At 31.9% G+C, this 14,342-nt stretch overlaps 1 protein-coding gene and 1 pseudogene across 1 annotated transcript; one reads left to right on the top strand and one right to left on the bottom strand.

Moving 5' to 3' along the window:
- LOC130498835 (pectin acetylesterase 1-like) overlaps positions 1–3,850 on the top strand; it is a 5,540-nt pseudogene extending 1,690 nt beyond the window's left edge.
- A 1,498-nt stretch (positions 3,851–5,348) lies between these two features.
- On the bottom strand, positions 5,349–7,185 carry LOC108852399 (transcription factor MYB61). Its single transcript, XM_018625902.2, has 3 exons — positions 6,816–7,185; positions 6,596–6,725; positions 5,349–6,477 (listed from the first exon to the last, which is right to left on the bottom strand). The coding sequence occupies exons 1-3, from the start codon at positions 6,946–6,948 to the stop codon at positions 5,685–5,687; spliced, it is 1,056 nt and encodes a 351-aa protein (XP_018481404.1). The 5' UTR covers positions 6,949–7,185; the 3' UTR covers positions 5,349–5,684.
- Positions 7,186–14,342: the final 7,157 nt, after the last annotated feature.

The raw sequence follows: 14,342 nt of genomic DNA, 5'->3' as shown, positions 1-14,342 counted from the left end.
CTCTCTCTCTCTCTCTCTCTCTCTCTCTCCTCTGTCTGAATGAAAAAAATGTCAAAGGTCAACGAATAGAATACTAAACCGGATGGATCAGGGCTGTGCTACTGAAAAAAGATGGCCTATACTTGTTTTGGCATTACACGGTTTAGATATTTTAATGATTCTATAAAAGATTACATAATATAAATGGAATCATTATTACCTAATGTATCTATCACGTAATGTTTGTCTTACTCTTTTCTGTATTTGTTAGTAATTAATTATTATTGAACTTTCGATTTGCATAAATATCCTCCGATTTTTGTGGGCTTTTGCTTCTAGCTTCCAAATATTTTCATTTGTCTTTAGTGGGCTGGGTTTATCTCTCTAATTTTCAGTTGGGCTTTGATGTTTAATAAGCTAATGCAGAAAAATGGTTAGACTTTGAGTGATTACTCTTGTTTACTTATTGGATTGACACAATTTTTCTGCTAATTTTGTTAATATCATTTGGAAAATGAAATGGTTCAGGACTTACAAAAGACCATCCTACCAATCTTTTACCTTGCAAAAGAAAAAAAAACAAGGGAACAAAAATAACGACCAACAAAATTCAGGAGATATTAGTATCATGAACCTTAGGAAGAAACAAATTGGTAGGCTAATTATTAAGGAAGCTAAATATTTGTTTTGTCAAGTTAAGGAAACAAATAATGGTAACGAATCTCTCCTATGACTGGTAGTTAATGTTATCATTATGTTTCCATGCATGTAAAAATGACCAGGACCAATGGTTTTGCTTTCTTAGTTGTACTTATATAACTACCCACTGTACATACCTCTCGATAATCATTAAGAGGAGAATGAATTCGTTTTCGTGGTGTTGGAGTCTCGTATGCATTTTTACAAATGGGGTAATGGGTTTTGATGAAATGGACTCGTTCAACAGATTCAACGACACAAATATTTATGAGAAACAAGACAATGTTGCTAATGTTCTGATGGTTGGACTCACTCTTGTTCAAGCCGCTGCTGCCAAAGGAGCAGGTAACAATCTTCCTCCCATTCATTTCTCATAAAGGCTAATTCAAATTAAATCCACATTTTCTAATTTCTTAAATAAAATCCCTACAGTAATTGTGAGAAAATAGTTTTACAAAATTAAAAGGGTTGTTGTTTCATTTGTGTTTATAATTAAGAAAATAATTTTGTTAAAATATAACGTAAACGCTTCCAGAAAAAAAAAACAATGGATACCATAGTTTTTTTCATCATTTTTTTTTCATCATCATTACTTTAAGGTTCATCATTATTTTAAGGTTTTTATTCATATTTTATTGGTGTAAGGTTAACCTTGTTGTGGCAGTGTGTCTGGATGGGTCAGTGCCTGGATATCATTTGTATCGTGGGTACGGTTCAGGAGAAAACAATTGGATCATTCACTTGCAGGTTCGTACACATATAATTTCATGCATATATATATATAACGTATCTTCGATCAAAAAAAAAATATATATAACGTATCATAATCGATCCCCTAAATCAATAAGGCCAATTTTGTTAAAAGGGTGGTGCATGGTGTGACAGCGTAAAGAACTGTCAGTACCATAAAAGAAGTAGTTATGGATCGTCCACATTAATGGAGAAAGTGTTAGCATTTACGGGAATACTAAGCAATAAAGCCGCTGAAAATCCAGGTATTACTCAATATCGCTTATTGATGAAACAAAAGATTCGATGTTTGTGGAACTGTTATTCATGAATGTATTCTCTTCTTTTGTGGAAAATCAATCTTATAGACTTTTACAACTGGAATAAAGTTAAAGTCCGGTACTGTGATGGTGCATCCTTTAGCGGTGACAGCGAAAACAAGGTTAGTTAGAACCACATAAAGATCTCTTAATTTGCCTCTCTCTCTATATATATCATTAGTAATTAACTTGATGTTACCATAGTTGATTACAATTAGGCCGCACAACTTCAGTTTAGAGGGAAACGTATATTTTTAGTGTCATGGAAGATCTGATGGCAAAGGGAATGCGTCAAGCAAAGCAGGTCCATACATATAATTTTCTTCCACATTTTGGTTCTCCTTTGTATCTTTCTTTATCCCCAAGTAATTAGTGTAAATAATATTACATTAAGGCTTTGCTCACTGGTTGTTCTGCTGGGGGTCTTTCATCGATTCTATGCTGCGATGATTTCAAGAGCTTGTTTCCTCTAAGCACAAAAGTAAAATGCATGAGCGATGCTGGCTTCTTCCTCGATACGTGAGTTTTTTTCAAGCTTTCTTTGTGCAATAGATGGAGAATTTAGTATAATATTCATTGGTTATGTCTTGTATGTAATTGAAGCGTTGATATATCTGGACGTCGAACTTTAAGGAGTATGTATTCTGGTGTCGTAAACACCCAGGTATGCGCATTTAACGTTATTATGATGTACTGATGATGATACATAGATCGTTGAAGGCTAACAAAGTATTCTTATAAAATTTTAGGGTTTGCAAAACACGCTTCCCCGCACATGTACAAATCATCTTGATCCAACTTCGGTATCCATTTCTCGTTGCTCTTGATATGTTTTCTTGTGTAATAAAGCAATGATTAGGTTCCTGATCATTTGCTTAATTAACATGGTATCAATATTTCAGTGTTTTTTCCCTCAAAACATAATCAATCAAGTGATGACTCCGTTGTATATTCTCAACTCAGGATCTGATTCGTGGCAGGTCCATTTACTCGATCTTCTTTCATCATTTTCTTGTTCACTATATATGACTCATGTGAGTTTTTTCGTGTCTATAAGTACTAACTTGTTTTTTTCTTCTTTGCAGAATGGAAATAGTATAGCTCCACCATCTGCAGATCCGAGTGGCAGTTGGCATGACTGCAGCTTTATGTTCAGATGCAACGCAGCTCAGAAGAAGGTCTTGGAAGGTAAATAATTGTGTTTTCATGTAGCCTAAAGCACTCAAACATTCCCTCAAACTAAATATAAGACTTGAAGTAAAAAATATGCGCATGAAGCATGATTTTCAAGTAATTTGAGACGGCTCTTCTAAACAAAGGGAGATCGATTAAGAATTTTCTTGTTTTCAAATTTGGAGTACAGGATTCAGGATGAGCATGTTAAATGCGTTAAAGGCCTTTTTGACGACAAGAAAGAATGGAGTGTTAATTACCTCAGGCTGGGCTCATTGCCAAGCTGAGAGACAAGATGCTTGGTTTCCTGGAAACTCTCAAGCGGGTAATAAGGTAAGAAACAAAACAAAATTGCTGTAGCCTGTAAAAGAATTTACATGAGGAAATAATGTTTGTCACTTAAAAACAGGGGATTGCTGTAGCTGTTGGAGATTGGTATTTCGAGAGGGCAAAAAAATCAAGCTCATAGACTGTACTGATTGTCCTTGTGACAGCAAGAATAGTTTACTGAGACTAATATGTTTGACAGTATGTCGTAAGAACTAAAAATTATAATTCTTACCAATCGATCAATCAATCATCTAGTCAACAGTCATAAAACCTTCGAAGTCTTCTCACCGTTTCTTCTGTTTGTTAGTATGAGATTTTAAAACCTCGGAAGCTTCCCTCCAGGGCCGGCCCAGAGGGGAAGCCACCCAAACCATCGATTAGGGCATCCAATTTAAAAGGGCATATTTTCTATAAATTTTTGTTACTATATAGATAAAAATAATTTTATAAGATTTTTTAATTGAAACTATACTTATTGGACATTTTTACTTATGATATTTTGAAGGCATAATTCAAATACTGAAAAATTCTTTAAAATGATATTCATTCGAACATAAATAGTGGTATTTTACTTATGGAATTAATATTCTACAAGAATCAATGTCACAATAGATTAGAAAACCAACTATAATATTTTTTTGTTAAAGAATGAATGTTATATGACAATATAAATTATTTAGTGGGCATTTTTACTTATGATATTTTGAAGGCATTTTTACTTATGATATTTTCAAGTCATAATTCAAATACTGAAAATTTCTTTAAAGTGATATTCATTCGAACATAATTAGTGGTACTTTATTTATGGAATTATTATTCTACAAGAATCAATGTCAAAATAGATTAGATCGCCTACTATAATATTTGTTTTTTAAAGAATGATTGTTATATGAAAAATATAAATTATTTAGTGTGCATTTTAGAATATAAGAATATCGATCATCACATATAACAATTTTTTAAAAGGTAAAAATAGTTATTAGTAGTATAACATGTTATTTAAAAGATTACCTAAATTGATTTTGTTATCGATCAAAATATATTTACTGTTATAAGAATTGATTATATTTATTTAATGAATGTTTTTACATGAAAAAATGCAAAAAAATATATTTTAATGTTTTATATTTACTGTTTTAGTTCAAAATTTTAAATTACTTTTATATTAGTTTTTTTTTTATAATTTCAATACAAAATATTAAAAGGCATAGTTTTAAAATTGGATTAGGGCATTGTTAAACGTTAGACCGGCACTGCTTCCCTCTCAAAGAATAAAGAATGCTAATTTGTCCAGTTATCAGCATGTCAACACGTTTCCGTATATCCAAACGTCGTTGTATTAAGATAATTGATATAAAAAGTTATTTCGACGTCAAACTATATAGTTAAATAAATTATAGGAGAGAAGAAAAGAGAGCAAAAAGAAACCACGACATTCTCCATTGTTTACTCACAAGATATCTTTTTTTTATTGTTAACAAACCACGACAAGTGTTTATATTAATCATACTTACATAACAAACGCCAATCAAAATTAACACAATGATTAGTTCAATGTAGCACCAATTATTCGGCTCACATGCACTCTGGCGTTCCACTAAACCTTATTACAAAGCAAATGTATATTATGATAATATATAAACCTTGTTAATCTGTTATGTAAATAGTTTACATATACCATTGAAGATAATATACCGTTAGTATATTTTATTCGAGAAATTTGATTATTGTATTTTCAAATGAGAAACAAATTCTTAAATATTCTCCCTTTCATTTCTATAATTTTAAAATTATACTAATATGTTTGATAAAATACAATGTCGACTTTAAAATTAAAGTCAAACAAACATTTGATACTTTTTCACTTACTGGTCGAGTTATTGCGTTAGGTTAATTCGAAAAAGGTAGAAGGTAGTTGTTTTAGAATGGAATCTTCAAAAAAAACATATGTGTTATAAAAAGTAAATCAATTGACTTTATGATAAAATGAAAACCATCCCATCACTTCCTTCATGTTTTTAAGGTCACATCCTTAATTTTATGTTTTCTTTTGTCTTGTAATTAGTTACAGGTCTGAAAAATGGTGAAGGATGTGACTCTGGATCACAACTCGTTCCGGAAACAGACAGAAACTAATTTATTACATTCATCATTGTTCTTCAACAGATTAATTGCAAACACAGACAGACCTCTGGAATCATCTGAGGATAATATACATCATAATATTAACAACAAAACAATAAATATAAAACTATATAGTACGAGACTAAAAGGTTTGCAAAAGATAGGAGAATATTTAACGTATAAAACACACTTTAAAATAAAAATAAAACAGCTCATTTTTGTTTACCCCATGAATATACAAACCACTTGAACCCATTGTATACGTATGCATGTATTGTATATGTTTTTTGTTCTCTACATCTGTTAGAATTAGGAAAAAGAAAAAGAAACCTAAAGGGACTGACCAAAAGAGACGGCCATTCTCTGAAGGTCCTTGGAGAACACGTCACTTGCTTCAGGTGTAGCTAAGTTCTCGTTCTGCCTTTGGCTCCAAGGATCTGCCATGTTCGAAACATTGGCTAGGTACTCTGCCTCTGATTTGATGTAGATCGGTTGAGAGTTTTGAGCGCTCCCATTGAAGAACGGTGAGTTCATTGAATACTCTGACCACTTCATTTCTTCCAAGTTATGATTAGGTTTAACTAGTGAAGAAGAAGAAGAGTTTGGGACTGACCATGAGAATCCACCGTTGTCGAAGAAGTTCGATGTGTTGTTTGTCGGAAACACATGATCACCTACGGAGACAGAGCTTGCGCTATTGTCCGGAGCAAGACTAATAGAAGGCTTTACGCTAACCGGAGTCTGAAAGACAGAACCAACCATGTTCCCAGGGCTAAACTGAGCCGGGATCATGGAGCAGAGAGGAGAAGAGTCAGGTGTAACAGAGAGACCGAGGTTGGAGTTGAAGTTAAGCTTCTGAAAGCCGAAGTAGTCTGAGAAATCAGATGGCTTGTCGAGGAAGAAGTCTTGGTTTGTTGCAGATGAGGAACTAGGAGACTTGTGGTTGTTGTTGCTTGTTGCTGTTGGTTTGTCTTTGTCGCTAAAGCTCTCAACTTCGGAGATGGGTTTGTGTGTGTTTGGATCAATGCCTCTTTGTTTCAGTTTCTTCTTGATGCTTGAGTTCCATAGATTCTTGATCTCGTTGTCGGTTCTTCCCGGGAGCCTCGCAGCAATCTGTGACCATCTGATCAAAAACAGAGGAAGCTTAGCACATACACATGATCAAAACAGAGGAGGGCAAAAAACAGAGGAGGGCAAAAAACGTAAACATGATCCTCTGTTTCCTATGATTATGTTCTTACCTGTTTCCAAGGACAGAATGAAGCTCGACGATGAGATTCTCTTCCTCTGGAGAGAAAGCTCCTCTTTTTAAATCAGGTCTCAAGTAATTTATCCATCTTAGTCTGCAACTCTTTCCGCATCTCTGCAAACCTGTAAAGTAGGCTCGGATTAGTTTACTATAAACATTAAAAATGCCTTCTTTTAATGTTTTGCTCATGAAGTCAAGGGAGGAAATATTACCAGCGAGTTTAGGAACAGAGCTCCAGCAGCCATGGCCATGATTGGTGATGTGTTTGAGAAGCTTCTCGTCTTCTTCAGGAGACCAAAGGCCTTTTCTCAGCTTTTGTTTGTAACAGCAAGAATGTCTTCCCATTTTGTTGATTAAAGTTGCAATGCTGTGTCAGGGTGCAATGGAAGAGAGGAAAGCTGTGTTCTTTTTCTTTATAAGTATTGAAAGAAAAAAAGTTTCGGGCAGAGAGAATGTATATGAAACTTTTGAAGGTTAATGGAACCTGAGAGAGGTGGACAAAATGAAGTAAAGGAACTCCAGAGAGAGAGAGTATTAATAAGGACAAAGAAAAGTCGCTTTCTTAGTAAGGGCTTGTTGAATTTTATGCACTCTTTTATTTGTTCTCTCTCTATAATTTTTTTAAAGGAAGAGAGGGAGAGGTAGAAGGGGGGGGGGGGGGGGAGAGAGAGAGAGAGAGGCAAAAGTGTGTATTTTTAGGCCTTGTAAAAAGAATTTAATTCGTCCACGATCGGATTAGCTCACACCAATGGTAAGAGAGGCATGGTTAAGAAATGGAGTTCATGTAGTTTTGACATTTTACATCACTCCAATCATCATACATTCGTCGTGTCCCTGTTGACCTGACCCATTTTCATACATTCAAATGCAACAATAAAAATATGATCATTTCAATCAGTCGCCAAAAACTATCTTTTGTTTAAGAGTTAAAATTGATTCTAGAAGTGTGATTCTACGGACTACGGAGACATGCTGATTCATGTTCATGAGCCTATATTACCAACACGCAGGCGAAAAAAATGGTATGACCTCAGCAGCTCTTACAGAGTTTACATTTTGGAGATTTATATGAAAGTGAATTTTCCTCCTCCCTTTTTTAATGTTTTTCTCCTCGTAGATAGTCGAGGTTTACAAACAATTATTTATTGAAGAACTATACATTCATGTAAGGCAGAACGACATAAAAACATAATTAAGCGTGCTAACAAGATAAGAGTAATTTTTAATATCATGACTGTTTATAAATATTTTTTGTGTATTTTCTGACTGAGAATAAATCATCAAAAAAACAATAGTATGTGGTAATATTCATGGTGAGTCATGAATACTCATGGTGAGTCAACAAACATTTAACGGATTATATATAAGATGAAACAATGTGGATAAGGATTCCACATATATGTAGATGGCATGAGTATTACAAAATTTGTGTCAAAGTCGCACATAGACGAGAGCTTGGAGCAATGTGTGCTCCTAAAACTCTGAGTGATAAAATTCCAAAATATATATCTTAAACCTTTTATCTGATTATGAGCAAAGTGTGCTCCTAAAACTCTGAGTGATAAAATTCCAAAATATATCTTAAACCTTTTATCTGATTATATATGTCACCAGGTGCATCTACTTTCCAAAAATCTACAAAATTCATTGAAATGTTTAGAGTGGGCGATTTACTAAAAGATTAGTATCAACCCAAACCTATTACTAGAGCGGTCAGAGTTGTACAAAAATTATTTACAAGAATGGGACAATTAAATTAAAGTAACATATTAGATGGTTGTGTGTAGATAAGAATGAAGAAAAAGAAGAGCTCTACGTTGTCGTCATGCAAGACTTCTGCAATGAATTAAAAGCAAATGCTAAATGAGGACTTAATCTTTGTTAAGATGATCGCATCAACTAAAGGAAATAATGGAAATGGTTCATAACCAGCAAGAAATTGTCATTAACGGTTAATGTTTCCAAAAATGATTAAATGGGATTAAATTGCTGAATAACGGAATTTAGAAAATTTGCTTGAAAAATATGGTTACTTCTTCATATGAATGAGAATTATCAAGTGACTCTTTTGTTTGCTTTATGCATTTTAAAATATAAATTGACACACTTCTCTTTGGCATTTTTCTCCCTTTCTGGCCTATAAATCAGTCATAATAGAGGGTATATTCTTTGTCCATTCACCCAAATTTTCCCTCAAATTAATATTCACATATTGAATTTTGTAGTTTTCTTACGTTATCTAGAGACGGCCACTCGTTAGACTCTTATACCGATAAACCATTTGTTTATTGGGACCCAAGATTATATTCTATACGTATATATATATGAGTTTTAACGTCATGAAGTTACAGTTATTTATCACGTTGCTTTTTTATGTATGCATTAAGATTTTAGTATGTGAATATGTAACGCATCTACCAGTCTTGCTTACAGACAACACGTACGTTTGGAATTGGTTAATGATTAAATTTGATAAAAAGCAGAGATGAGTGAGATTATAGGTGCATATACTCCATATTAATTTTTAGTAGATATGGTTATATATCTTAATATATTGTTTGATGAACATGTTTACCATAAATTTTAAATAAAGAAATTAAATGAATAAGACTATATATATATATTATTATTTTTTGAATAAGAATATATATAATAATAGTATTGTAATTTTTTGACAAAAATGACTATTAATAATAATAATATATGTGGACAAATTCGTTATTAGTTAAGTCATACTTCTATTTCCGAATTCAGATACATTATGTTTGCTAATTACTGGTCGTATGCCTCGTACCCTTCTTTTACCTTTCTGATCATTTCTTTGACTGCCTTCAACTAGTGGAATTATTTTTTTCATCCGCAAGATTATGAAGCCTTTATGCAGAGAATATATTGTTCAATACGATTGTTCATGCAGGAGTCCGAAAAGAAGACTCGCTAAATAATAGCAAGAGGTCCCTTCTCACAAAAATAATCAAAACCGACATGAATGTCTTATAACCAAACACAATAAAATAAAATAAATGAACTAGTTGATTTATTGTAGAATATCTCGAACCAAGGCTGTCAAAAGATACTTCGAATTAAATAATCCACCACTTAAAGAATATAGGAAAGACTTTGCAATTGTAGCGAGTTTCTTTTTAATCATACTTGATAAACTAATAGTCTAATTTTAAGCAAAAAAAAAAAAAAACTAATAGTCTAATACCAATCAATACGTTCTTGGAGTGTATCATTGAAAATAAAACATTATGTTAACTGCACTATATAATATTAGCGCATCCCCTTAAAAATGGAACATATTCGATTATGATCATGCATGATTAAGACCCATCATTTGATCATCATCGATAACACAATTATATGACAATCATACATATATCCGCCGTAGCCCTTCCATTATATGCAAACCATATCCGATTTCAGATTTCTTAGGCGTTGATTTTGATTTGATTAGGAGCATGCATCTTTATTTTTATTTTTTTCAAAGTTTTCAGACTAATTAATCTTGTCCTTTCGAAAGATTAACTTTGACGAAGCATGCATATCTTCTACGTACTACTACTCAACAGGAAGATGTCTTTACGTTATACCACTAAATGCATTTTCTTTGTTTTCAATATTCAGTGATTTTCCGAAGTTATGCATGTTTCCACTAAGATCATACATGCAAACAATTTGAGAATTAACGATTTAAGTGATTTTTAATTCATCAATATACTCACAAGATGATAATTCGTTTATATTTCTTCATGCTTAAATAATATCATGGGTATTAAGAGAAATTCTTGGGTTCACCCAATTAATAGGATTTCATTATTTCATATTCAGTATTTTAAAAAAAAAAACAAAATATTATCAAATTATATTAATATTTTTAAACTAAAAAATAAAAATTAATATTAATTGCAAAAGTACGTTTTAGAAAAATATATTTTTAATACCGTCAGCCAAACACTAAATCCTAAATCCTAAATTCTAAACCCTAAACCCCTGGGTAAACCCTAAACCCTTGGTAAATCCAAAATGCTTGGATAAATTATAAATCCTACGGTTTAGGATTTATCCAAGGGTTTATGATTTACCTAAGGGTTTAGGGTTTAGTATTTAGGGTTTAGTGTTTTACTGATTGTGTTAAAAATATTTAAAAAAAAAATCCAACGATTTAGGATTTATCCAAGAGTTTACTATGGATTTAAAGTTTATGATTTAGGGTTAGAGTTTAGGGTTTAGTGTTTTGCTGACGGTATTTAAAAAAAAAACTTTTTTACGACTACTATTATTTTCTATTTATTTTTTATTTTAAAAATATAATAAAATTTGACAATATTTTGTTTCCTTTTTTAAAAGATATTGAATATAAAATAACGAAATCCTATTGGTTGGGTGAACCTAAAGGTTCACTCTAGGGGTGAACCTAAGTATTTCTCTTTATGTTATTGGCACATAGTAAAATTGATGGACAAAACTTGGGTTCACCCCCTGTGGTGAACCTTTAAATTCTCACCACTTGATTTATAACCAATCAAAATGACATGTGGATAATTAAATAAAAAATATTAAATATTTTTAAAAATAGCTAAAAAAGAATAATGCAAATTCTAAATCATAAATCTTAATTTCTAAACCCTAAACATTAAGAGAAATATTTAGGTTCACCCCTAGAGTGAACCTTTAGCTATATATTGGAAGTATCATTGTTAATAAAAACATTGTAGGATAGCTGAAATAATAAGTAGTGATATAAATGCAGCTATCAACATAAAACATTAGACGAACCCTTGTTTTGGTGGGGAAGGAATGAATACTTTGCATGGTTAATCTTCATGCATTAGAAAAGAAGTTTTACATTGTAGCTATATATTGGAAGTATCATTGTTAATAAAAACCATTGTAATAAAAACCTCTTTTGGGCTTTTAATTTAAGTATTTCCGTGAGAAAAGAAAATTGTATGAGATGTTCTCTCAACTCAGCCCTCCTTTCTTTTTCATAACTAATTATTGAGAGATGTGAATCTAATTTTCACATTGGAAATTAGACAAGTGAAAGTCTAATATATAAATAATAGATGTCTAGTTCTAAATAGTACTCTAGGTTTTTTAAAATGAATCCAAAAATAAATTCATATCGGACTCGCGTATTAAGCCCAAAGTCCCACTGTCATTTCCGTTGGTTTGTGCCCTAGTGTGATTTGAGTGTCTCTCTCTAAGCACAGAAGCGAAGACGGGTTACGTCAAACGGTCGTTGTCGTTTGCCATCATCACAAACTCACGAGGATTGTAAATCTTCGCCGACAAAATGTGAAGAAGAGCCTGTACACTTAACACGTCTGTTATAGTATTGTACACACAAAAAATCTCTCCTTAAATCTAGGTCTTATTTTGTTCCTAGGGCTCCCATTTTTATCAAAATTTAACAAAGGAATATAAATGATCTGACGGCGCTTTTGGTTTCGATGTACGTTTGTATTAGTACATATCTGGCAATTAACACGAAACTAATTAATGCTGAAGAAGCACAAAAATAATTTTTCAAAAACAAGAATCGCAATAACAAGACATGCATGAGTTACAAAAAAAAAAAACAAGACATGCATTTTTCAAGGTATATATCGATGTGTTTTGCTAGTGTTTACTACGGTCTCCGAACAATAGTTTCCATAACAAAAATATTTAGACCATCTAATACAACTACCAATTATACTTCGTAGTGACTAACAAAAAGATGCATCCAGTAAAGGTTTGTGAAAGTGCACAATATTTAAATATGTTGGTTATTTTGAGAGCACCCGCAATAGAAATCCATGCGGGTGAATCCTTAACATTAAATCATTATAATAATATGTAGAGTCCATTAAAAATTAATGATTAATATCTAAAAAAATTTAAACAAGGATCAATTTTTAACACGTGCTGGCTTAAAAGTAAGAAATCTAATTTTTTTCGTAATGCAGACTGTGTAGGAGACACAAGGAAAGGCAGAATCAGGCCTGATAGGTGGTGGTATCACACCTGCGGTTGGTTTATATATATTTTTTAAAAAATTTGAAAAAATAATTAAAAAACTATTCTCAAATACTCTCATGGCTAACACCACTGGAAATGCTCTGATAGAAGATCTATAGGCCTTTTGTCGTAATAATAACTCAATAATTTAATTAATTAGAAAAGGTGAAATGACTTGCAAGAGAAAAAAGACTTACAAAAAAAGTAGTATAGTACATTTATATCAAGAGGATGAAGTCACTAGAGAGAGGGCCCAACTAGAAGGATCTTAATTGTATTCAATCTTAATTGGCCCGTTCAGCATTTAATCTCATCATCAAGAAAACATTAGCACATGCATGCACTTGTACTAAGGACCCGTTTTATTTCTTTCTTTTTTTCCAATAATTTTCAAGTTCATTTCGTTTATTGAAAATAGTACTTCACGATAAATATATTATGCCCTTATTAACAGACATGGACTAGTAACCTATGCTTTTAGGTTATATAACCCATTTATAATCTAATATAATCTATTTTTGTAAAATAGAGCGGAAAACAAAACAAACTAAAGTAATATAAAATAAATTAAAACCTAATATGAAACTAATAAAACAAAGTTCTAAGAAATATTATTTATTTGAATATAATATTTTATATTATTTTGTTATCAGTTAAATCATCATATTTTAAAGTCTAGTTATATCAATTATATTAACTTTTGGTACTTAATTACTTATATTTCTGTTTTATAAATCTTAATCATCCTACTCTTATTTTGAATTAGGTTTACTTTTACTATATTTTATTTTTCTTTTTAATTAAAAAACAAAAGGCTATCTTATTAAAGTTTGAAAATGTTGCGATCGTTTTAATTTCATAGATCAAATAATAATGATCGTAGTTTCTAGTGAATCCTCTTATTTCTGCGAACAATGTTTTAATCCATATGTTTGTTTATTGTTATTCTGATTTTGCCTTTTGCTTGCCTCATTTGCTTTCCGCATAGCGACCATTCTATTGGTGTATTGTTATTTGTGGTTAAGGAAAAGATTAAACTTAGAAAAGAAGGCAAACAAATATCTCAAGTTTGATTAAAAATGAGAAAAGAGGGCTTGTATGGTTGATTCTATGGCACAATCTAATTGGTAAGATAAGAGAGAAGAAAAGACATAATCATACATAATCTTGATAGATTAGTGTGGCCAACAGCAAAATGATGTCTAACTTTTCTTGTGCTTTGCCACATTAAAACCATTTTCTTCTCTTTCAAGTTTCAACCAGCAAGGTCCTTCAATGAAAGCCTATCTTACTTCATTTGTCTCCCTGTATGCTCCATGTGTCAGTTTCCTATTGTTTATCCTAACTCATTAGTTATCGTAATTAGCTAGAGCTGTCTAATCCATGTTCATTAAAGGATATCAATCGAAAGTAATGAAGTCAAAACCGTTTTAGTACTCTTTTTTTCCACAAGACCAACCTTTTTAATTTTAAGCTATTATTGTGATCGAAATAGTTAAATCTAAAAAAAAATCACCAAATTAATTAAGGAAACATTCGTTGAAAACTTATCGCACTAAGAGGTCTGTTTGGTTCAAATATGTTCGTGCGATCTAAGGTAGAGAGGACTCCATTTATCTCACTGACTCTTCTAGATTATGCAACGCTTTTGTGTTCCATAGGAATTTTCTCACCTATGAGTCATGAGTGACGAGCCTATGACGACTTATCTTGAGTCTTTTCAAAAGCGT

Source organism: Raphanus sativus, chromosome 1, assembly GCF_000801105.2.
Source record: "Raphanus sativus cultivar WK10039 chromosome 1, ASM80110v3, whole genome shotgun sequence".
Classification (NCBI taxonomy): Eukaryota; Viridiplantae; Streptophyta; class Magnoliopsida; order Brassicales; family Brassicaceae; genus Raphanus; species Raphanus sativus.
Note: the sequence above shows the minus strand (reverse complement) of the source record. Positions and strands in the feature narration are given on the sequence as shown.

Excerpts from the sequence above, each read along its gene's own strand:
- LOC108852399 (XM_018625902.2), bottom strand. The coding sequence starts at position 6,948 with ATGGGAAGACATTCTTGCTGTTACAAACAAAAGCTGAGAAAAGGCCTT. Across the intron at positions 6,726-6,815 it reads CTCTGTTCCTAAACTCGCTG|GTTTGCAGAGATGCGGAAAG; the intron begins GTAATATTTCCT and ends CCTACTTTACAG. Across the intron at positions 6,478-6,595 it reads CATTCTGTCCTTGGAAACAG|ATGGTCACAGATTGCTGCGA; the intron begins GTAAGAACATAA and ends GTTTTTGATCAG.